At 36.7% G+C, this 25,134-nt stretch overlaps 1 protein-coding gene across 1 annotated transcript in view; it reads left to right on the top strand.

The window, feature by feature from the left end:
- The window catches only part of XRN1 (5'-3' exoribonuclease 1), a 181,961-nt gene that overhangs the window by 140,633 nt on the left and 16,194 nt on the right, over positions 1-25,134 (top strand). The window contains exons 32-37 of the mRNA XM_042782538.1: positions 2,152-2,350; positions 3,700-3,795; positions 13,422-13,530; positions 20,198-20,259; positions 22,080-22,202; positions 22,662-22,821. Of these exons, the coding sequence (XP_042638472.1) occupies positions 2,152-2,350; positions 3,700-3,795; positions 13,422-13,530; positions 20,198-20,259; positions 22,080-22,202; positions 22,662-22,821 (749 nt within the window). The remainder of the gene's footprint in view (positions 1-2,151; positions 2,351-3,699; positions 3,796-13,421; positions 13,531-20,197; positions 20,260-22,079; positions 22,203-22,661; positions 22,822-25,134) is intronic.

Genomic DNA, 25,134 nt, shown 5'->3' with positions numbered 1-25,134 from the left:
AGAAATCAAACAATGTATTGCGCTGGGCAGTTCTGCTCCAGAAGACCTCTTTAAAGCATTACACAGCAAAGATGTCACTTTGAAGACTAAGGTGTGCTTGATCCAAGCATGGTATTTTCAGTTGCCTGGTATGCAACCACAGAAGAATTGATGCATTTGAGTTGTGGTGTTGGCAAAGAATATTGAATATATTGTGGACTGCTAGAAGAATGAAGAAATCTGCCTCAGAAGAGGTACCAATGGAATGCTCCTTAAAAGCTAGACTTTGTCTTTTGTACTCTGGTCATGTTGTCAGAAGAGACCCAGTCTGTAGAGAAGGATATCATGGTTGCTGAAATAGAGGGTCTGTGAAAAGGGGAAGACACCCAATGAGATGAATTGACACAATGACTCTGACAGTGGCCAAAACCATGGCAATGATTGTGAGGGTGGTGCAGAGCTGGGCAGTGTTTTGTTCTGTTGTACATAGGGTTGCTATGAGTTGGAGCCAACTGGACAGCACCTGACAACAACACAGTACTGGAATATAAGCCTTCTAAGTTGGGAAGTATTCAAAATACATGGTGGTGGCCACAGCCATGGACTCAAGCATATCGGTGATTGTGAAGATGGTGCAGGCGATATTTTATTCTCTTGTACATGGGGTCTTCATGATTCAGATTCCACTTAATAGCAACTAACAACTGTCCTTATACCAAGTGATCATCTTCAGAACACTGTTGTTTTGCAACTTGGGTATTCCTAAAGATTCAAGCGCTATAGCAGAGTCTGGATCCCATATTTAATTTTATTTTTCATGGGAATATTTACTTATAACATTAGTCTACCAACTTTGAAAAACATATTTTTAAGATAATTAACTTTGTTCTCAGTATCTTTTTTTCCATCCTAGTTAAATGCAGTGGATATCTTGACTGAGGGAATATACATCAAAGGGCTATGTAGAAGATTACCTACCTAAAGTATATTCATTTCTATAATGCATAATCTTTAGTAGGTGTATCCTCACTTATAAAAATAGGTATTTTCTATCAACCTTGAATTTATAGATTTTCTCATAAAATACTTCTACTTTTCCACTGTCTTCCAGTGTGAGAAAATTATATTCTCAGAGAAAACTAGGTGATAGAGATGAAAACATTTGACAAGAAAAGGCTCTTTTCACATCTAACACTTTCGTCAAGGCCAAAAGAAAAAGAAATACAAGTACTTGTCTCTTAAGCCTTCCCAGATCTAGGCCTAGACCTGTAAGATGGGAAAATTAAGATAAAAAGGACTAAAGCAAAAAAAAAAAAAAAAAAAAAACCTCATTGTCGTCAAGTCAGTTCAACTCATAGCGACCCCTCCTTGGGTTTCTGAGGCTGTATCTCTATGGAAGTGGATTGCCCAATCTTCCTTCCAAGAAGTGGCTTGTGGGTGTGAACTGCCAGCCTTCTGGTTAGCAGTCAAATGCCTTAGGCACTACGCCATCAAGACACACAAATTAACATTTGTCTTGTTGCATAGTTTGGGCTGCTCGAGAATGGCTCCACATTCAGGTAGTTCCTGGACTTTCATAGTCCACAGTGTATAGGCCACAGTTTTTTAAGTTCATTTCATAAATTTTCAGTTATATTCAGCAATTAAGTTGTAAGCTTCTTAATGACAAGCTTATAATCCTCGTCCCCTTCCACCTCAGCAAACACACACATATGTACATCTGCATATCTAGAACAGGTTTTGTGATGGGTCCCTCCCCTCCCATTTAGCAAGCACTGAATAGTCTATTATTAGTAAGGAAAATTCAGAAATGTGTTATCTTATAAATTGAGATCTATGAATTCAAGTTCCTCCGCTAAATTTTAAAATAATGTTTATTGATTTTTGTTGGGAATCATCAAGCTGATTTTCAACTCATAGCAACCCTATGTGACACAGTAGAAGTGCCCTGTAGGGTTTTCTAAGCTGTAATCTTTACTGAAACTGATCACCAGGTTTTTCTCCCTAAAAGCACCCACTTTTCAGCTAGCAGCCAAGCACTTAACTGTTGTGTCACTAAGGCTCCTTGATGGACTGACTGTTCCCCCACACACTAAAAATTATTTTACTCTTTTGCTCCCTAGCATATCTAATATTATTTTGCTCTGACTCTGATGTAACTTTATTTTTTAGATGCTTACCTGGTAGAGGTTATCGACTGCCAACAAGTGCCTTAGTGAACTTCTCTCACGGGAATCGGTCTGAAACTGGAAATCAGAAGTTGACAGCCATAGTGAAGCCACAGCCAGCTGTGAATCACTATAGTGCGAATTCATCTGGGCATTTGGGAGGCCTCAACCATTCTCCTCAGTCTCTATTTGTTCCTACTCAAGTAAGACTCTCAGTCTCTAGTATCTCCCCACCCTTGTTTCAAATCACAGGCATACTTTGTAAGCATAGTTGACTAATTACTAATTGAAAAACTAATTTTAGTTGGTTTTCCTATTCAAAAGGTTTGGTTCAAGTAATTCCAGATTTTTTTTTAAGTTATCATAAGCTAAACAGTGCTTCTGATAGCATTCTGATTCTATTACAAAATTACAGTTACATTAAAGAAATGCATTTTGTTTAAAGAATGAGCTTGAGAATGTGCATGTTTTCTCTTTATATATTTACTTTTGAAAGTAGCATTTAAATTTTTTTCTTATACAATCCAAATGCCCCATGCTATCTTCCATGAATGACATAAATTTGAAAGTCAAAAGGGAGAGTACTATATCACGTTTATCAAAAGTAATTTTCACACTGAATTTTACACATAAAAAATGTTGAAATGACAAAAGTTATATAATTTTTACCACAATTAAAAAATAAACAAATGAAAGCAATTTTCAAGTTTCCATATGCAACTCATAGATGGATGGTTGCTTTTAGTTCAATTTTCTTAGTATAAAAATAGAGTTGTCTTGTATTGTTAATTCTGTGACCCCAGATCTGTCCATTAGTACAGTTTTTCATCCCAAATCTCAACTCTCACTCACTGCCATGGAGTCAGATCCAGTTCACAGCAACCCCTCCTTAGGTTTCTGAGGCAGTATCACTGTGGAAGTAGATTGCCCAAGTTTTCCCTTTCGAGGAGTGGCTGGTGGGTTTGAACTGCCAACCTTCTAGCAGTCAAGTGCCTTAGGTACTACACTACCAGAGCTCCCACATGTTTATTATAAAACAATAAAAGAACACAAATAAGTAGATAATAACAGGAAATACAAACGGAAAGCCTCTCAAATCTCTTAGTAACTAACAGTAACTGCTGTTAAATTGTGGTGCATATTTTTTTAGTTTTAATCTGCATAAAACCACTGCCCTACAAGTAATAGCTAATTTCTTAATCTATTTAATTAATTTTGTATGACATGAAGGTTTTAAAATAAATTATTTAGAGACTAGTTTGAATGTGATAATATATTGGTAAGTTGGGAGACCAGTTTGTTAATCAGGGTAGTAATTAAGGATTTTATAGTATTTGTTGTACTTTAAATAGTTTTTAATACTAGTTGCAGATAAAAAAGATTAATTTTGTGCCGATAGAATACTTTTATGTAAAAAAATTTAAAAAAAGAATACTTTTATGTATAATATTCTATTGTACTGTGTTGCAGGTATATAAATAATTTGAATTTTAGTATGAATCTCTATTTCTTCATGTTTTATAGCCTTTTGAATTTTTTTGTGTTTTGCTAGGTAACCAGTAAAGATGATGATGAATTTTGCAACATTTGGCAGTCCTTACAAGGTTCTGGAAAGGTTCAACACTTTCAGCCAGCTATTCAAGAGAAGGTTAGTGCACTGATAGGCAATTAATTTAAAGAATAAATATTTTTCTATTTCTCCTGTAAACATGACATGATTATTTTTTCCTTAAATCTCATAAAAAGGAAAATGATAGTTTTGACCATAAATTTACATGTTTTTTCAGACATATAAAAATTTTGGACCTGTGAGTAATTTTTCTCTTAATCAGTAGATTTTTTTTATCTTGTTTTTACAATTATTATAGCTACATTTTAAAATTTTTGAAGACCTTCATGACATTCATTAGTATATTTGTTTCTATTTGAGTATATAGTTTCCTTTAGGCAGTTGCTCGTCTTTAAATATCAATGAGCAAATTCACATTCCTAGATAGAGATTACGAAGAAGAAACAAATGCTGCCAAAAGAGTACACACTCAGTCAAAGAATAGAGAAAAAGAGATGAATTCCTGCTATATTTTTTGCTAGTTACTGTCCAGTCTTCTCAGCTCAAGCTAAAGATGCAGGGCCTCATTTATTCTAATATGTGGCAAGAGCTAGCTAAAGACAGCTGATCTCCTCGGTGCCAAAGTGGTCAATTAAGACAGTGAGCCAAACTGAAAATAATAAGCAAGGCTTTATTCACCAAGGCAGTGAGTTGAGTTTAGCGTTATTCCCTCACTCCAGTAGTGTAAGAAAAAGGCCAGAAAAAAAGGTGCTGACTCCCTAGTATTCTGTTTTTCACCAACAAAAGGCACTGGCAAGGATCAGTTATATTAGTGCAGACGCAGGCAATGAGGTGATCATCTCACTACAGAGGGAGTGCCAAACAAAGACTATTGTCATTTTATGGCCCAAGGGTCAAGGTGAGGAGAAAGGGGAAAAGGTGTTACAGTCTAGGAGTAGACTTAGTAAAAGTGGAGAAAAGTGTCTTCAAGGCTCCCCATAAGGAAGTCACAACAGAAGTACCTAGGAAGGACCTTCAGCCAAGGGCCCCTCAATTCAGAGCCCTCTGAATAGAGACATTTGGACTAAGAATGCTGATACATGTAAGAGTGTGGCTGGCCCTAGGACGGGAAAGGAGGGAGGCACCTGAATACTTGTTGTAACTCCCTCTAGGCTGTGTACCAAGTCTAGTGTGGGTAGAGCAGTTTTCCTCCATGAGCCCTGCTACCTAAAGCCTTTGTAATGGCCTATCCCCACTGCCATCAAATCAATTCCGACTCACAGTGACCCTGTAGGACAGAGTAGAACTGCTCCATAAGGTTTCCAAGGTTGTAAATCTTTATGGAAACAGAATGCCTCATCTTTTACCCACAGAGCAATTAGTGGGTTCAAACTGCTGACCTTTTGGTTAGCAGCTGAGTGCTTTAACCACTGTGCCACCTGAGTTCCTCATAACTGCCTATTGCCAGCCCTAAAAAATCACACATGGGATTTTGGCCTGGATCCTGACTACTCAGAGTCCTCCAATAATGCTGGCATTAAAGAGCTCTGGTAGCACAGTGGTTAAGCTCTCAGCTGCTAACCAGAAACTTAGCAGTTCAAACCAACTGCTAGAGAAATATGTGGCAGTCTACTTCAGTAAAGATTTCAACCTTGGAAACCCTATGGGACATTTCTACTCTGTTGAGGAGGAATTGAGTCAAAGGGCAATGAGTTTGGGTTTGGCTTGGAATGTTGGCATTATCAGAGCTGGTGGGGGGGAGGAATATTGCAAAGAGAATGATGGTAAAAACAAACATAAAAAGTGATGAGTATGACAAGGTACACAGTTCTCCTCTGTTAATATTAGAAACCTTCTTTATATCATCCATAAATCGTTTCTATATAAATATAATCTATATCTACATTTCAAATTCTCTTTTCCTCTCTACTTTATTTGATACTGCTAACCACTCATGTGTCAACAATTCTTCATTACGTTGAATATTCATTCAATACGTATTTATTGAGTGCCTGCCATGTATTTGCCAGGCATTGTTCTGTGCAGTGAGAATGTAAATAAAACAAAAATCTTGGGAATCATACAATTTATATTCTAGGGAGAACAGGACAATAAACAAGAGTAATAAGTAAATTACATAATGTACTAGAAAACAATATGTAAGTTTGATAAAAATTTCAGGGAAGAGGAGTGGGAATTGGGTGGAGGAGGTGTTGAGGTGTTACAGTTTTTAATGAAATGATCATGTAACCTTTGAGCAAAGATTTGAAGTGAGGAATAGAGTATGTGGGTATTTGAATGGAGAAAATTCCAAACAAATTCAGAGAGCCTTTTGGTGAGCTATGCATCTTAAGGAAGAGAAAGGAAACTGTTACGGCTAAAAGATTAGAGTGACCAGTTGAAAATGAGATTACACTCATGTATAATGTATAGCATAGAACCTTCTAGGCCATTATTAGAACATTGACTTCTTTATTTTTAATCAAATGAGGAATTAATGGAGAATTTTGAGCAGGGAAGTGACATGATCTCACTTAAGTTTTAACAAGATCACTCTGCCTGTTCTCTGAGGAGCCAGGATAGAAACAGAAATTAGTTAAGTTACTGGAATCATCAGGAAGAAAACTGGTATTGATTGGGCCAGGGTAGTTGAAGTTTGTGAGAAGTAATAAAATTCTAAATATTTTGGGAGATAATTCCAGCTGCTAATGAATTGGATACATGTGAGAAAGGGAGGGGGTATAAAGGATGTGACTCTTCAGGTCTGAGTAACTGAAAGGATGGTAGCCATTAACAGATGGGGAAGATCACAGGCCAAGTAAGTTTGTGGGTGAAGATGAGGAATTCAATTTTGGACATATATATTTGGACAAATAGCAAATATATGTTATTTAAAGCCAAGGAAGTAGGTATAGATAAGAAGTCCAATACCTGAGCATTTGGGCATTCCATCTTTAAAGAGTCAGAAAAATTAGGTGATGTTGACAAAGAACACTGAGAAGGAACAGCCAGTGAGACAGGAAAACCAGGAGAGTATCATTCTAGATGCCAAGTGAAGAATGGATGTTAAGGACAACAGAGTGATCAACTGTGTCACATACTGTTGGTGGATCAATTAAGATGAAAACTGAGAGCTGACTATAAGGTTCGGCACAGGAAGACAATGGGAAACCTTGACAAGAGCAGTGTCAGTGGAGTTATGAGAATAAAAGACTTAATTGAAATGGGTTTAAGAGACAAGGGGAGAAGAGAAATTGGAGGCAACAAGTACTTTCAAGGAATTTTGCTCTAAAAGGAAACCTTACCCTGAGTCCCCTCTTGCTGTGCCCAACTTCTTTATTAACTCCTCTTCCAACCTTTTGCCAGACACTATTCCCCAAAACTCACTATTAGTTTAGTTTTCTTTTCTCTCTTTTGCCTTATTTCTCAACTGGTAACTTCAGCTCTTTCCTCTCTGCTAATTATTACACTCTTTGTATCACTGGTTTCAATCTCTCAGTCAAGGTCTAATTCAGCATCTCCGGTTTTTTAGAGCACAGGTATGGTTAGATGTTCCATCATCAGCTGAACCTAAAGATGTCTGAGAAATGACCTCATGTAAAGCCTCTTTTGTTATCCTTATTTCTGTGGATTACACCACCATTTCCCCAGTCATATAATCTGGAAAGCTTGACATTTTCCTTCTAAAATTATATTGCCAGTGAGATTCTAGATTTATCTAATCCTCAGTTCCCAATAACTGGACCTTAGATTGTCATCTCAGGCCTAGACTAACTGCTTTTCTTCTGCTCCTGTTTCTTACATCTTTCCCCTGTAGTATTTTTTACATACTACTGCCTAATTAATCTTTTCCTAAAGACATGGAGTTAGAAGATCAAAAAGTAAGAACATGCTTGGCATTTCTCAGGCTGAAAGAACTGAAGAAAAAAGTCAAGCCTCAAGTTGCAAAATTGAAGGATTGTATGTGAGCAATTTTCACATAAAGCTTCATATTATTTGGTTTTACAATCAATACCAATGGAAGCAGCAGTCAAGATACCAGACGATGTATAGGACTAGGCAAATTGGCTGCAAAAGACCTCTTTCAAGTGCTGAAGAACAAAGACGTCTTCTTGAAGACTAAGATGCATCTAACCCACGCCATGGTATTTTTGGTCACCTCATATGTATGTGAGAGCTGGACAATGAATAAGGAAGACCAAGGAAGAGTTGATGCTTTTGAGTTGTGGCACTGGTGAAGAATACCGAAAGCACCATGGACTACTAAAAGAACTAACAAATCTGTCCTGAAAGAAGTACAGCCAGAATGCACCTTGGAAGCAAGTATGGCCAGACTTCTTCTCACCTACTTTGGTCATGTTGTCAGAAGGGACCATTCTCTGGAAAAGGATATCATGCTTGGTAAAGTGGAGGGTCAGTGAAAGAGGGGAAAACCCTCAACAAGATGGACTGACAGAGTGGCTGCAATGATGGGCTCAGGTATATCAAGGATCATGAGGCAGGCACAGAACCGTTATTCTGTTGCATATAAGGTCACTGTATCCAGAGACGATTCAGTGGCACCTAACAATAGCAACAACATGTACAAAATTCTGATTGATGCAGGAAGCCTCAAAAGAAGATGGAAGTCCCTGTAATAAAATAATTGGTTGGCATTCAGTAGATGATTGAGAACTGATTGCATTAAAGGAAGAAATCCAAGCTGCACTGAAACCAAAACCAAACCAAACTCAGTGGTGTCAAGTCAGATCTGACTCATAGCAACCCCCCCCCCCTTGGGTTTCTGAGGCAGTATCCCTACAGAAGTAGATAACCCAGTCTTCCTTCTGAGAAGTGGCTGGTGGGTTTGAACCGCCAGCCTTCTGGCAGTCAAATGCCTTAGGCACTACGCTACCAGAGCTCCCCTGGTAAAAGACAGGTCTCCAGGAATTGATGGAATACCTGTTGAAATGTTTCAACAAACAGATGCAACACTAGAAGCACTTACTCATTTATGCCAAAAAATTTGGAAGATAGTTACCTGGCCAGCCAGTTGCAAGAGGTCCATATTTGTACCCATTCCAAAGAATAGTGGTATAACAAAATGTAAAAATTATCAAATAATATCATTAAAATTTTGCTGAAAATAATTGAGAAACAGCTGTAGCAGTAGTACATAATTAGGGAATTGCCAGAAATTCCAGCCATATTCAAAAGAGAATGTGGAATAAATGATATCACTGCTGATTCAGATGGATCTTGGCCGAAAGCAGTGAATACCAGAAAGATATTTACCTGTGTTTTATTGACTATACAAAGGCATCCAACTGTGTGAGTTAACAAATCATGGATAACATTGCAAAGACCAGGAAGTCCAAAACTCTTTATTGTGCCTGTGAGGAAACTGTCCATAGACCAAGAGGCAGTCATTTCAGCAGAACAAGGGGATACTGCATGATTTAAAATCAGGGTTCTATCCTTTTACCTTATTTCATACTTATTTGATCTATATGCTGAGCAGATAATTCAAGAATTTGGAGTATATGAAGAAGAATGCAGCATCAGGAAGAAAGGCACTGTCTTTTGCAATTTACTGCAAAAGACCACTTTAAAGTGTTAAATAGCAAAGATACCACTTTGAAGACCAAGGTATGCCTGACTGATACATTGTCTTCAATAGCCTAATACACACATGAAAGCTGGCAAAGTTAATTTGTGTCTCTTGATGCAGTAGTGCCTAAGGCATTTGACTGCTAACCAGAAGGCTGGCGGTTCAAACCCACCAGCCACTCTTCGGAAGGAAGATTGGTCAGTCTACTTCTATAGTGATACTGCCTTGGAAACCCAGGGAGGGGTCACTAATTGATGCCTTGGCATCATGGTGTTACTGAAGAATTTTGAATATACCATGAACTGCCAGAAGAATGAACTAATCTTTCTTGGAAGAAGTACCGGCAGAACCTCCTTAGAAGTGAGAAATGCCAGACTTTGTCTTTTGTAGTTTGGTCTTGTTATCAGAGGGACTGATCCCTGGAGAAGGATATCATGCTTGGTGAAGTAGAGAGTCAACAAAAAAGGGGAAGACTCTAAATGAGACATATTGACACAGTGGTTAGAACAATGGGCTCAAGTATAACAACAATTATGAAGATGGCATAGGACCAGGCAGTGTTTCATTCTGTTGTACATAGGTCACTATTCATCCATACTGATTCGAGGGCACATAACAACCTAACAAAGATTCTTTCATCTATCTTGGCCCCATGGCATAATTGAGTAGAATATCTAGCTAATTAGTAAGAGCTCCTAGGTCTGAACTCAGCTTTTGCCCTGAGGTAATGTGGTATGATAAATATGCTGTTGGGCTCAGAACTAGGAAATCAGGTTTTGTGACTCAAATTGAGCAAATTTTCTCATTTCACCTGGCCTCTGTCACCTCATCTGTGAAATTAAGGCGTTGGGCTTAGATGACATCTGAGGTCTTTTCCAGCCCTCAAGTAGTGTGTTGCTCTAATATCCGAGCATGTACAAGGACTAAACAGGAATGTTTAGCACTAGAAGAATCAACATCAACTCCTTAGACTAATATCTAGGTCTTCCATAATCTAACCTTGCTTGATTCATACAGTGTATGCTTAACTACTTGGTAAAATAGTCTGTTTCTGTCAGATTGGTCTCTTTACTTTCCCTTTCCCATAAATGATAATTTACATTCTGGACATGTGCTCTTTTTTGTTCTTTCTACTCTAAATATACCTTTCATTCTTCTGTCACAGTCTAGAATGAGTTCACCCTATTTCCTTAAGATAGAACTAAACAACTTGATATTATGTTTCTCAAACTCTTCTGCATGCATCTTCTGATATAATCATTCACTTTCATGTTTTATTTCTTTTATATTCCAAGAATTATGAGCCACCAAATATAACTCATCTCCTGAAATGTTAATAAGCAGCCTGATTTTCATTTGATGAGCAAATCCTGAAGAACTAAGCATAATAAAAAAAAAAAAATATTCTAGCCTTTATGGGCAAGATGTCAAGTATGACAACATGACTAGCACAAATAGCTTTATATAGATAAACAGAACACATTTTTTAAAACAACCCTGAGAACCGTAGTGCAAACTAGAATGTTTGCTTTCTAATTAAACTTTGTGCCACAATTTTTCTCTGAAATGGTATCATGAACATGGATTTTGAATCTGAACTCAAATGTCATCTCTCCCATTACTTAGCTCTCTGACCAACTTACAACTTTGAGCCCCAGTTTAGTCCATAAAATGGAATCAAGATACCATAGTATTGTTAGGATTATTGTTGTTGTTATATGCCGTCAAGTTGTCTCCAACTCATAGTGACCCCTCCTTGGGTTTCCAAGGCGATACCACTACAGAAGTAGATTGCCCAGTTTTCCTTCTGAGGAGTGGCTGGTGGGTTTGAAGTGCCACCCTTCTGGTTAGCAGTCAAGTGCCTTAGGCACTATGCCACCAGAGCTCCGTAAGGCTTATAGCATTGTTATAATGATATTAATAAAATGAATGCAAAGTACATCTTACAATGCCTGGCACATAATAGATGATCACAGAACAATTGTTTGTAACCATCTTTTGGGAGCCACTCCTCGGAAGGAAGGTTAGGCAATCTACTTCTGTAGTGATACCACCTCGGAAACCCAAGGAGAGGTCTCTATGAGTTGGATCTGACTCAAAGGCAGTGAGTAAACCATCTTTTTATCCTGACATTCTAATTCCATTCCTTAGCATCAAAAAAACCCATAATGATCTGCAACCTATACAACTATGAGACCAGAAGAACTAGATGGTGCCCGGCTACCACTGTCATCCACTTGGAAGGGATGTAGGAGATCCTGCATAGAGAGGGAGAACAATGTGGAACAAAACTCAAAATCATTTGGAGGCAAAAAAAAAAAAAAAGAAGGTGGGGACCAGGTTTGCTGGTCCAATAGAGCCTGGTGGAACCACTGAGACTATGGCCCCTAGCTGCCCTGCAGGTCTGGAATTGAAGCCACACCTGTGGTTTCCAGCCAAACAAAGTACAGACATGTGAATTAAACATTTACCTCAAGTAGACACATGCCCTGGAGAGAACAATCATGGGAGAAGGAAGGGCTGCTTATACACAGGGAGACAGCTCAGGGCGCAGAAGAGTATGGAGGGATGGACATTGGGAAGAGGTAACTATGGGGAGGAAGTAGGAGGGGAGCTGTTGCATTGTAAATTTTGGTCAATGACATGAGACAAAGTATATTATGTGAACTGCTGTATGAAAAGTGAATTTACTCTGTAAATCTTCACCCAAATCAAAATAAAATTTAAAAAAACCATAATGCACTGCCCTAGTCCAAAACCCCTCTAGCTGTTATGCTATGCTAATCAAAATTTTTAGTTCTTTTCACTTCATTGTACTTCTTTCACACTCATGCATATCACAGTCATTTCAGAGCGTGCCTGCTACTAGTTAGAACAGAATGTGTGTTAGAACATGATGAACTAGTATTCGTCTATTACCAGAAGGAGATAAAATAGGGCCAGTCCAAAGTAAAATTGTGAAATTATTAATTTATATTAAACATCTCCAGCTTGTGTTTTTGCTTCTAATTGACATTTCACCTGTCTGGTTTCTTTTTGCCTTCAGACTTCCTCTCCCTCTCAGAGAACAAAACAAACTGATGTAATCTTCATATGAAATTTAATTCTATCCATGCTTGTTCTGTCTCAATTACAGCCCCTTTGTAGTCATTCTTACTGCCTGGTAGTGTAAGTCTTCCAACATTTGAAAACTGTGACAGTAGAAATACTTAATAAAAATCAGGAATTGGGGGAAGGCAAGTGAAAGGGCATGTAAATAGGCTAATAATAGTCTTAACTTTTATGGCAGAGAGTCAGACATGATGAATTGTGATAGCTTTTTTGTGGAAAATTTTGAACATAATGAAATATAACTCACTGCCATCAAGTCAGTTCCGACTCATAGCAACGCCTCCTTGGGTTTCCGAGGCAGTATCACTACGGAAACAGATTGCCCAATCTTCCTTCCAAGGAGTGACTGGTGAGTTTGAACCGCCAGCCTTCTGATTAACAGTCAAGTGCCTTAGGCACTATGCTACCAGAGCTCTGGTATACAATACTATAAATAACCTAGAGATACTTGTACCATATGTTACACATATCCAGTCTTATTTTTTTCTATAATCCCCTTTCTATCCCCACCTACACAAAAGGTTATAGGGGATATTTCTGTTGTGAAAAAACATTTGTCTAAAGTTTATTATTTTCTTCCATTTTAGCTTCTGCACTTTTTAACTCAAAGCAAAATTTAATGTAATACTTCCTATTGAAAATAACATTTTGGAAAGCACCCAGAGGCAGATAGAAGCTGAGGGATTCCCTTCTCTGTCTCAGCTTGTGCACAAACTTAATAAGTGGTGTCTTTTGCTCTTTAAAAAGAAAATAGCATTTTTATAAAATGGTTTTCTATGCCTCTTGCTATCTAAATGCATAGAGAAATATCTGGCGTGATGATCATTATGTTAATGATGGTTCTGCTGGGTGGTGGGATTTGGAGGGTGTTTTTAAAATTCTAGATAAACTTTTCTGCATTGCTTGACTTTTTTCTAATGAACTACATAATTTTTATAAAAACACATTTTTTAATTAAAATTTGAGGAAAAAAATAGTTATAATATTAAGATTTTGTTTAATTTATAAGAATTTCAACTTCCAGGGTGCAGTTCTACCTCAAGAAATAAGTCAAGTAACTCAACATCATAAATCTGGCATTAATGACATCAGTATTAAAGGTCAGCAAAGAAAACATGACCCTCACAGAAAATGTAAGTTTTACATTAGAAAAGTATATTTGCAGTGCTAACTGCTTGGTTTGCTTTTTTTTTTTTTTTAATTAATAGCTTTATTGAGATATAATTCACATAGCATAAAATTTACCTCATTAAAGTGTACAACTCAGTGGGCTTTTTTGTATTTTCACACAGTTGTGCAAACCAATACCACTATCTAATTCCAGAATATTTTTATTCTCTAATTATTATTTTTAAATTGTCTATCCTTCAGTATTGTCTATTCCTTCAATTTCATGTATTTTGGAGCTCTGTTGTTAGATGTATATATAATTGCTATAATTTCTTTTTTTTTTTTAACTTTTTATTGTGATTTGCGTGCAACTTTACAAAGCAGATTCGTTTTACATTCCAACAGTTCATATACATTTTGTTTCGCAACACTGATTACAATCCCCACAATGTAACAGATCTCTTCCCTTTGGTTACACCTTCCCTGTGTCCTTCTTACCTATGTACTCCTGCCTGCCTAGCTTTCTTCCTGTGAAAATGTTACCCTTCTGATCTCCCATGTTTGACTGTTCTAAAGAGTGCATTAGCCTATGTATTGTTTAGTTTAGAGTTGAGCCACGAAAGTGAGTCCAATTCCAGTTCCAAAGGGTGATTCAGGGCCATAGTCTTGGGGGTTTCACCAGTTTCCATTTGACCAGTAATCCTGGTCCTTTTTATTTTTGAATTTTGTTCTATATTCTTTCTACCACTCTATGCACGGTCTCCAATTTGGATCCCTTTCTGAGTGGTTAGCATTGGTAGCTGGGAACCATCTAGTTCTTCTGATCTCAGGATTGTGTAGGCTGTTTTCTTTGGTCCACTTGTCCTGTGGACTAATTGTTTCCATTTGTCTTTGATTTTCTTCTTCCTCTGAACAAGGAGAGACCAATAGTTTTATCTCAGAAGGCCGTTCACAAGCTTTTAAGACTACTTTGCTACTCACCAAAGTAGGATGTAGCACTTCTTAATGGATTGAATCTTTCTCGTCATAAAATGTGCTTTTTCTCACTAGTAACAGTTTTTGTCTTAAAGTCTACTTTGTCTAATGCTACTGTAGATACCCAGCCATCTTACAATTACTGCTTATGTGATCTATCTTTTTCTATACTTTTATTTTCACTGTATTTATCTCTTTGAATCTGAAGTGTATCTGTTGGAGGTAGCATAAAGTTGGGTCATGTTATTTTAGTCCATTCCGCAAATATCTGCCTTTTAATTGAAGTATATAATCTGTTTAAATTTAATGTAATTATTGATAAGGTACTACTTATGTCTGCCTTTTTGCTGTTTTCTTCCTGTGTGTCTTGTATAATTTTCTTCCTCTGTTCTCCTATTACTGCCTTTTGTTGTTGTTATTAAATAGATATTTTCTGGTGTACTATTTTTAATTCTCTTGTAAAAAAAAAATTATATGTATTTTTTAGCATTTTCTTAGTTGCTGCCCTGGGGGTAACAATTAACTTCTTAATTAAAAACAATCTATTGTTGTTATTATCAGTTGTATTTAGTCAACTCAGACTCATGGTGACCCCATATATAACAAAGAAATACTGCTCAGCCCTGCACCATCTTCATAATCATTGTTATGCTTGACTCGTCATTGTTGTAGCCACTGTATTTTGAGCACCTTCCAACTTAGAAAGTTCATCTTCTAGTGCTATATCAGACAGTATTCTGTTATGACCCATAGGGTTTTTACTGGCCAGTTTTCAAAAGTAGAACACCAGGACTTTCTTCCTAATCTGTCTTACTTTGGAAGCTCCACTGAAACCTGGGCAACCATGGGTGACCCTGCTGATATTTGAAACACCAGTGGCATAGCTTTTAGCATCATAGCAAGACATAAGCCACTGTAATACAACAAAACTGACAGATGGGTGGGGTATATCAATCTAGTTCCAATTAATACCAATTTAATTAGGTATAGGTTCTGTGAATATGGTATTCAAAACTTTTACTCCTATATAGCTCCATTCACTCAACCCCTTTGAGCTGTTATTGTCATACAAATTTACATTTATATATAGATATATAGCTCTTACTATATAGAATACATTATGTGCTCATCAACACAAATTTATAATTTTTATTTTGTGCAATCAAACAAAAAAGAGTTATAGACAAAAACTACATTTATACTGTCTTTTATCAGTGCTCTTTCTTTCTTCATGCTTATCTAGTGCCCTTTCATTGGAGTCTGAAGCTTCCCTTATTATTTTTCTGAGAGCAAGTTGCGTATTGATGAAAGAGGTTAGTTTTTCTTTATGTGGGAATATCTTAACTTCTCCTTCATTTTTGAAGGATAATTTTACGAGATACAGAATTCTTGGTTGACTTTTTATTCTTTCAGTACTTTAAACATGTTATCTCAGTGCTTCTGGCCTCCATAATTTCTGATGAGACAGCAACTGTTATTGAGGATCCCTTGCATGTGATAAGTCACTTTTGTCTTAGAGCTTTCAAGTTTTCTCCTTGTCTTTAACTTTGACCAGTTTGATTATGATGAGTCCAGATGTGAATCTCTTTGAGTTTATCCTACTTGGAGTTTATTGAGTTTGTTTGATGTGTAGATTAATGTTTTTAAACAAATTTAGAATTTACTGGCTGTAAAATTTTATATATACCTTCTCTCACCACTCCTTCTGGGACCCACATTTGCTGCTAGGCTTGATGGTGCCCTATAGCTCTCTGAGACTCTGTTTTTCTTCATTCTTTTGTCTTTCTGTTTCTCAGACTATATAACCTCAATTTACATATCTTCAAGTTCACTGATTCATTCTCTGCTTGCTCAAATCTGCTGTTAATCCCCTCCAGTGAGTATTATTTCAGTTATTGCACTTTACAACTCCAGAATTTTTGTTTGATATTTGTATGATAATTTCTTTCTCTCTATTGATATTCTTGGTCCAATGAGAGACTGTTCTCATACTTTCCTTTAGTTCTTAGAGATGAGTTTGTTTGTTTTTTGGTTTTTATTTTTTGTTTTTTAGTTCTTTGAACATATTTAAAAGGCTTATCTAGTAAGTCCAACACTTGGGCTTCTTTATGTGCAGTTTCCATTTATAGCTTTTTATATGTTTTGTCATCCCCCCCCCCATGTTTATGGACTACAGTTGTTTCATTGCATGCCTCATAAGTGTTTGTTGAAAACCTGACATTTAAAATATTATAATGTCGTAATTCTGAAAATCATATTTTCTTCTCCTGTCCCAAGGGTTTTACTCTTGCCATTTGGTGTGATGTTGCTTGTTTGTTTAGTGACTTCTCTGAACTAATTCTGCAAAGTCTGTCATATGTGGCTACTATAGTCTTTGCCTGGTTACCTTATTAGCTAGTTAATGATTAGACAGCTATTTCTTTAAATGCCTGGAACCAATAATTCTCCTAGTGTTTCCTGAGGGGCTTTATATGTGTACCAGTGCATTGCCTTCTGCACTTAGCCAGACAGTTCACAACTCTGCTTAGCATTCACTTACTGCTTGCAAAGTTCCTCAAAGTCAGGCAAAGGTGAGCGCATAGGGCCTTTTCACATATTTCTTAACCATTTGCCTTAGCCATGAGCATGGACATAATTTCTAGATTTTCAGGAATATGTTAGAACTTTTCAAAGCTGCTATGAACATTTCAACAGCCCTGATGTTGCAACAGTTAAGCACTCAGTTGCTAACCAAAAGGTTGCCAGTTTGAATCCATCCAGTGGCACCACAGGATAAAGACTTAGCAATCTGCTTCCATAAAGATTACAGCCAAGAAAACCCTGTGGGGCAGTTCTACTTTGTTACATGGGTCACTATAAGTTCAAAATCAGCTCAACAGCACCTAACAACAACAAGGACATCTCATTTCCCCCTTTTTTCTTGTAAGCTTTTTGCTCAGTCTATTTTTTTTTACCCCAACTATTATCCATCATCTCAGGCAGCTATGTAGTTAATCATTGCCTGTAATTACTTTTAATATTGCCCCCAGAGAAAAGACTTTTTGCACTTGTTGAACTCTGAATTAGGTCAGACACACAACCTTGCAAGTGAGGTCTACCAGGAAACTTCAGACAGGTCAAATAATAACACTTATTTGGCAATGACACTTTGAAAGGGCTTATTCAGTTTCCTGTGATGGCTTCCAGGCTACTGGATTTCATTGTGGATGCAGAATGTTATTTTTCAAGGCAATTGTGGATCTGGAGAGTGGAGAAAGTGACTAGGACAAGTTAAAACACCACAAAGCTTGCTATTCCTACAGAGATTCTTTTTGTCTGAATAAACATTCCCCAGATTGCTTCAAGCCATTAGTTAACTTCCATGTAAGTGTAATCTAACCATTTATGCCAGTTTTTTTCATTACTTTTATGGAGGAGAAAAATTCTGGAAGTCTTTACACCATTATTTTTGTTGATGCCCTCTAACAAACTGCTTCGTGCAATAAATTTTATTTAGAGCAACTCAGTTACTTTTTTGTATGTAAACACTATTAAGTTACTCAAAATGATACTGTTACATATTTTTGTTAAAAATTTATACTACTGTTTTGTTGTTAATAGTCTCTCTTACATACTTTATATATTTTTATTCTCTTTAATTCATTTGGTATTGTCTACTGTGTTCCAGGCATAGTAAGGAGTACAGACTCAGAGATAAGAATCATCCTGCATTTGCTTTCTTCATCAAAATATTCCCAAAATTGCAGAAAATTGGTTTATACATTCAAAATATGAAACATTTGTTACTCATTCATTTATTTATTCAGCCACTATTTATTGAGCTATTATGTGCCAGGCTCTGTTCTAGGTTCTGGGGATAAATGTGTGAACAAGACAGACAAGTTTTCTGACCCAACGGAGGGAGTTCACATTCTAAATTGAAGACTGATAGCTGATAGTAGCAAGTAAACAATAAATTCCATAATCTGAAGTAATGATAAGTGCTATAATGAAAAATATAGTAAATTAAGAGGATAGAGTGACAAATTGCTATTTTAAATAGTGTGTTCAAAAGGCCTCTCTAAGGAGGTAGCATTTGAGCAGAGGTCTGAATAAAGCAGAGGTATGTTATGCAAAGCTAGCTGAAGAGCTTTCCAGCAGAGAAAATAATGAAGTGCAGGGCCCTGAGTCCAGTTTATTATATTTACATTTGCATGGGGTACCACTGCACTGCCCTGGTGATGCAGTGGTTAAGCATTCAGCTGCTAACTGAAAGATTGGTGGTTCTGTAGTTATTTACAGCCTTGGAAACCCTATGGGACTCAACGGCATTGGGTTGTTGTAATTTTGGTATTTTATGTATTGACATGTTTCATGTAATATAAGAATTGTCTTTAAAATACTTTTGTGAAAAGCTATATTCAAACATACTTTATGGTCCACTTTACTAACTTGTGAGATTAATTTTTTATAAAACTGTTACTTTTATTTCTTTTACATTTTAAGTTAAATCTAGAGTAATGTTCTTATAAATCTAATAAACATAGCTTAAAGATGTTATATTTTATTGAAATACATTGTGATTTTTCTTTAAATTATTGTTTACATATATTTATGTAAACTATTTAATCCTTTATGTTAGATTCCAATTAGTTTTCTTATGTGTGGGTCTCACAACAAAAGTTTAATGTTGATGCATGTCAGTTAAATTTTTCTTTTCCTTCTTAAAATATTTTTAAGGATTACTTCCTTACTTTTCTCCCTTTACTTCCTTTCTTTCCTTTCCCTCTCCTTCCTTCTTTTCCCCTGTTTCTATTCCCTCTCTTACCACCTTTTTCCCTCTTTGTCTCTTTGTCCCTCTTCTCTCCTCCCATTTCCTCCCTCTCTCTCACAAGGAAGGAAGGCCATCTCTTCCCTCCTTTTTCTGTCCTTTCTTCTATCATTCCCACCTTTCTCCCCCTCACCTTTTTTCAGGTATTAAAAGTCCAATGATAGAAAGTAATAATGTAAATTATAGTTATCCTATTATCCAGTACATCCAATATCATAGAAATATTATGCTTTTCAAGTTCATTTATCCCCCTCATGTCCTCATACCCTACATCCTGTCATTTGCTAAATAATATGGATTATCTCCATATTCTCTCTCAAAATCATCCTTACCATTTCTTCTACCATCCATCAGTTTCTTCTTTCTCTTTTTTTTCTTTCTATCCTATAGGCCAGCATCATAATTTAATCTTCCTAAAGCATAGTTCTTACCTTGCTTCAAACCCATCTGCGATTGGTAGGCCTGCCTACCAGTTTAAAACCATAGTCTTCAATCCTTTGCAAAAATTATGCCCCCGTCTGCTTCCCTAGTGCCATTAGCCTCTATTATGTTCCTTACCCTCAAGCTAAATTGGTCTATTTAGAGATCTATAAATGCATCCCATGCTTTCTGCTTCCATGTCTTTTCTTTCACTATTCTTTTTGCCTGAAATACTTAGCCCTGTATTTTGCCCTTTGAAAACGCCCCCATCCTTCAAAGCTCAATTCACTTTTCCTTTTCTCTTTTTGTATCTGTGGATACCTCTTCTCTACCTTATGTAGGTTATAAATTCCCCAAGATCAAATACTCTTGTCTTTTTGGAATTTTCTGCATTTTAAACACAGTGTCTTGCTATGGTAAATATTTGGTGAATTTAATTGTTGTGCATCAAGTCCTTTCATTTACGAAAATTTTATCACTTTTAGTTAAAGAAGAATGTAAGAGTCCTAAAGATGAGTGTCGATCACAGAAAATGTCAAATAAGCAGGTAAGCTTTCTTTTTTCTTTTTTTGTTTTATTATAAAATATATATAACACATTTGCCAATTCCACACTTTAGGTAGGTTTTCTTAACATCAAATTTCTAGTAGCCAATTTTTTTCTTTTTATGTAATTGATCATTCTGTGGCATATAACTGAACTTTGCAATTCTTTTAACCAGATCTATATGATGTGTGACATGAAGGTTGCTGAATGTAGGCTGACAGCCACTTGGATGGGAAATTTCACAGCTGGAGTTCAGAATTTGAAACTAAAAACAACTGGCTTTCAGTCCTATTTCTGCTATTTAATAATTGGCCTTGAGAAATTTAGTTCACTTCTCAGAGCTTTAATTGCTTCATTTTAAAAATGGAGATAAAATTGTCTGTCTGTATATCTGTCTCTGTTGTTATTTTGTGCCACTGAGTTAAATCCAACTTACAGAGACCCCATGTGGCAGAGTAGGACATCCTATAGGATTTTCTTGGCTATAATCTTTACAGAAGCAAATCACCAGGCCTTTTTCCTGCAGAGCAGCTGGGTGGATTCAAACTACCAGCCTTTGGGTTAGCAGCCAACAGCATAACTGTGGAACCACCAGACCTCCTTTATATCTATCTACATATAGAGATAGAGATATATAGATATAAAGGAGCTCTGGTGGTTATGTATATATGTGTTATATATGTATGTAGATATGTGTGTGTGTGTGTGTGTGTATGGAAATATATATTGAGATATATACACACACACACACACACACCATGAAAGAACTACAAGTAAACTTAATAGGATTAATTGTTAGTTCTGGGAAGTTAGATTATTGTGGAGGAAGTCAAGATCATTTTTGCTTCATTTTATATACTCTCTCTAGTCTTTTTCTTGATAAGGAGTATATATACATGTAATAATAAAAGATTAAGAAATTTTTAATCTAATAATATTCATCAGCCTATACACTTATATGCTTTCCTGTATGCATATTATAGTTTAATACAAAGCTTTAATTGGGTCTCTTGTAAGGTAGTAGTATATTAGATAATTTATCAAAGATGCCTTAGCAAATATTTGACACATAGTAGTAGGTAAACGTACATGCATATAAGTACATAGTAGGTAATTGGAACCCAGTAATTTTAGATAGCAGTGGTTGGTGGTTGAATTACATGACTTGTAAGGCCTTCACAAAATTCTACGCTGTAATTTCTTTCCTTCTAGAGAAAGGATTCATAAACGTTTTGTGCCATGGTCTTCTTTGGCAGTCTGGTGAAACCTATGGACCTTTCTCAGAATAAAATACATAATATTTTAAAGAAAACTATTATATTAAACTGTAGTTAACATCAGTGCTACTGCTAATACTATTGTGGCTTACTGCCTACACTCATTTTTGATGGAAATGCTAAATTACGTTCAGAGGTTGATGAACATAAAGGTGTAATTTTTTTCTCTTTTAAGTTTTATATCATTTTTTAATGACATAAAAGGAAAATAGCACTTCAAAAATTTGCAAACATTTATTTAAAACACTGTTTACCAAAAAAAAAAAAAAAAAGCTCATTCTTAATTTTTTTTTTATAGACTTTTGGAGGGCCTGCCAAATGTAATATTAAGCTATTGAAGAGAAATGAAAGTCCAGAAGTCTCAGAAACCCAAATGATTGTAACAGGTTATCCAAATCCTATTGATAAGGTAAGAGACCATTTATTCAGTTTCTTTTCCCAAACTTTACCACATGGGAAGATTATTGGATGAAATTAAATGACCGATTGTGTACATAAAACTCTTGTACTTTCATTTTCATGCACAAAGTATTTATTCTTTTAGCCTAACCCTGGAATTGAGAACTTTTTAGCATCCTTGAGTATCTCTAAAGAAAATGAAGTACAGTCATCTCATCACAAAGAGCCTCCAAGTGAAGAACATTTGTCACCACAGTCATTTGCTATGGTTCGTATCTTGAAGGATAATTTTGTACTGTGGTAGTTTTGTAATTGTTGGTTGTGCATACATATGCCATGCAACTATTAAAACCCTTTTCCCTCCATGGCCTTCTGTGTTGCATCAGTATTGTCAACCTGTGAAGAAAACCAGGCTGCCCTGGGAGCTTTAGCCATCTTTTTCATTTTATTTCTTCAGACCAAAGCTCCTCTGATTGTCAAGCATTGCTGCTAGGTGTTTGGGTCAAGAGTTAAGCAGATGGTTAAACATTTTTTCTATGCCAGGAAATATGGGTATTATTTTTTCAACTCTTGACCATTGACTTTCATTGTTGTCTATTTGAATGTAATTAGCAGCTTAATTTTCAATAATGAAATTCTTCAGAAAAAAGGATCAATAAGCTGTATAAATCTAATGTTAACTTTTCTTCCGCTACCCCCATCCGCATCTCTATCATTTTCGAAAAAGAAGGGAACACGGATGCTTAAAGAAATTCTGAAAATTGATGGCTCTGACACTGTGGACCACAAGAATGAAATGAAACAGTTTGGTAGTGAAGTCACTGTCTCTTCTAATAGAAGAGATGAATATGGACCTTCTTTACAGCCTAAGCAAAATAAGAAATTAGGTAAGTAGACTAAGTACTGTTACTAATAACCAAAATATTACTTCTAAAACTCTGTTCTTTTGGTTCTTTTTATCATGTGCTTTTAAAGAAATAAATCTCCTTTCACTTTTAAAAGATTATTATTTTTATACTTGTGTCAGTTATGTAATAATGTAAATATGTAACTGGTAGAATCAAAGTCCCTAAATGTCTTTTTATGATTACTTAAACTGCATTATTATAGTTACTTATTCTTTAGATACCGAAACCTGGTATCTAGACCCAGAAAGGTTTTCATATTCTAGCTCTCTTTTTCTGTTACTTAAACATGACTATATAACTTAAATATGATAACTTTTCAGACATTCATTTTCCTTATTTAAAAAATGAGAATAATAACATTGGGAATCACTGTTATGATTATTATATAACATGTATAAAGCCTGGCACATAGTTGTGGTTAGGTGCTGTCCAGTCCATTTTCTATTCATGGTGCCTCAATGTGGTAGAGTAGAACTGCCCCATAGGGATTTCTAGGCTGTAATCTTTACAGGAGCAGGTCACCAGGTCTTTTCTCCCGTGGAGCTGCTAGGTGGGTTCAAACTGCCAACCTTTTGGGTTAGCAGTTGAGCACTTAACCATTGTACCAGCAGGACTCCTTCTGGCACATAACCCATTGCCATTGAGTCAATTCTAACTCATAGTGACCCTTATAGGAGCTCTGGTGGTGCAGTATCTAAAGCATTTGACTGCTAACCAGAAGTCTGGTGATTCAAACCCACCATCCACTCCTCAGAAAGAAGATTGGGCAGTCTACTTCCATAGTCATACTGCCTTGGAAACCCAAGGAGGGGTCACAATGAGTCGGATCCGACGTGATGGCAGTGAGTTTGGTTTTTGGTTTAGAGACCCTGTAGAGCAGAATACTGCCCATAAAATTTCTAAGGCTGTCACTTCCAGTAAGATGGAGGAATCGGCAGACAAGCGACACAGACCCTCTTCAACAAAGAAAAGAAAAACCAATTGACAGAGATATAGAAGATAATCCTGGAACCCTGAGCTTTGAAAGGAACTATACAGAAGTGGATTAGGCACCAACTAGTGGAAAAACCTGAACAAAAACAGTGAGTACAGAGATGGTTAGAGCTGCGGACTGTCAGCTATTCTGATGAGACCAACACCCTGAATATTTCCAAGTGGTTTTAGGACCTGAGAACTGACCTAAAGATCAGTCCCAGTCACCAAGGGCTGCAGGGACAACTGCTCTGGTGCTCAATGACTAGGAAGGGAAACAGCAAGGAGGGAGACAACCTGAGCTGTGGACATTCTGTTGTCCAGAGAGCACAGCCATTTTGATTCTTTACAAGCGGAGGCCATTTTGGATATTTAAAGTGACCGAGGGTGCATCTGTTTTGAATGTTTACAAGCTGCAGCCATTTTGAATATTTAAAGTGACCAAGGATGTAGCCATTTTGAATATTTACAAGTGGCAACCATTTTGGATTTTAAAGTGATAGTATTCTTATTCGGATTCCAGGGACCTAAGAACAGTCTTGGGAGCTCTGGTAGCATAGTGGCTAAGGCACTTTACTGCTAATCAGAAGGCTGGTGGTTCAAACCCACCAGCCACTCCTCGGAAGGAAGGTTAGGCAATCTACTTCCATAGTGATACAGCCTGGGAAACCCAAGGAGGGGTCGCTATGAGTTGACTCCATGGCAAACAACAACAACAAGAACAGGCTTGGGTTGCCAGGGTCGGCAAGGACATATAAAAGGCTGACAAAGGAAAGGAGACAGGTGGGTGGGTGTGTAAGTGCTGTCAACTGGTGAATAGAGGAGGACAGCACAGTACCTTGCCTGCATAGATAACATACAAAGAAAACGAAAACTGTGGGCAAGTCACTCCAACATATAATCACCAATTAAATATAAACACAAAAAAGTCACAATGCCACAGAGACAACAAAACATCACAGTCCACACAAAGACGCAAGATAAAGCAGGATAAACAAGGGACCAGGATACAGACCCAAAACACATCCCCGAGGAAGACACAGCATTGGAATTCCCTGATAAGGAATTCAAAAGAATTACATTTAGGTATCTTCAAAGGTTTGAGAGACAGACCAAGGAAAACACAGACAAAATCCTAGAAGAATGTTGGAAGAAAATACAAGAACAAAATGACAAAATGAATGAAAAACTAGAAATGATTCTAAATCTACAGATAGAAATCCAGAAGATTAATACTAAATTGTCAGAAATAGATAACACATTGAAAGGGCAAAGGAGTAGAATTGATGCAATGGAAGACAGAATTAATGAGATTCAATA

Source organism: Orycteropus afer, unplaced genomic scaffold (genome assembly GCF_000298275.1).
Source record: "Orycteropus afer afer isolate SDZICR_OR568_19922 unplaced genomic scaffold, OryAfe1.0 scaffold00363, whole genome shotgun sequence".
NCBI lineage: Eukaryota > Metazoa > Chordata > Mammalia > Tubulidentata > Orycteropodidae > Orycteropus > Orycteropus afer.
This window is presented reverse-complemented; position numbering and strand designations above follow the sequence as displayed.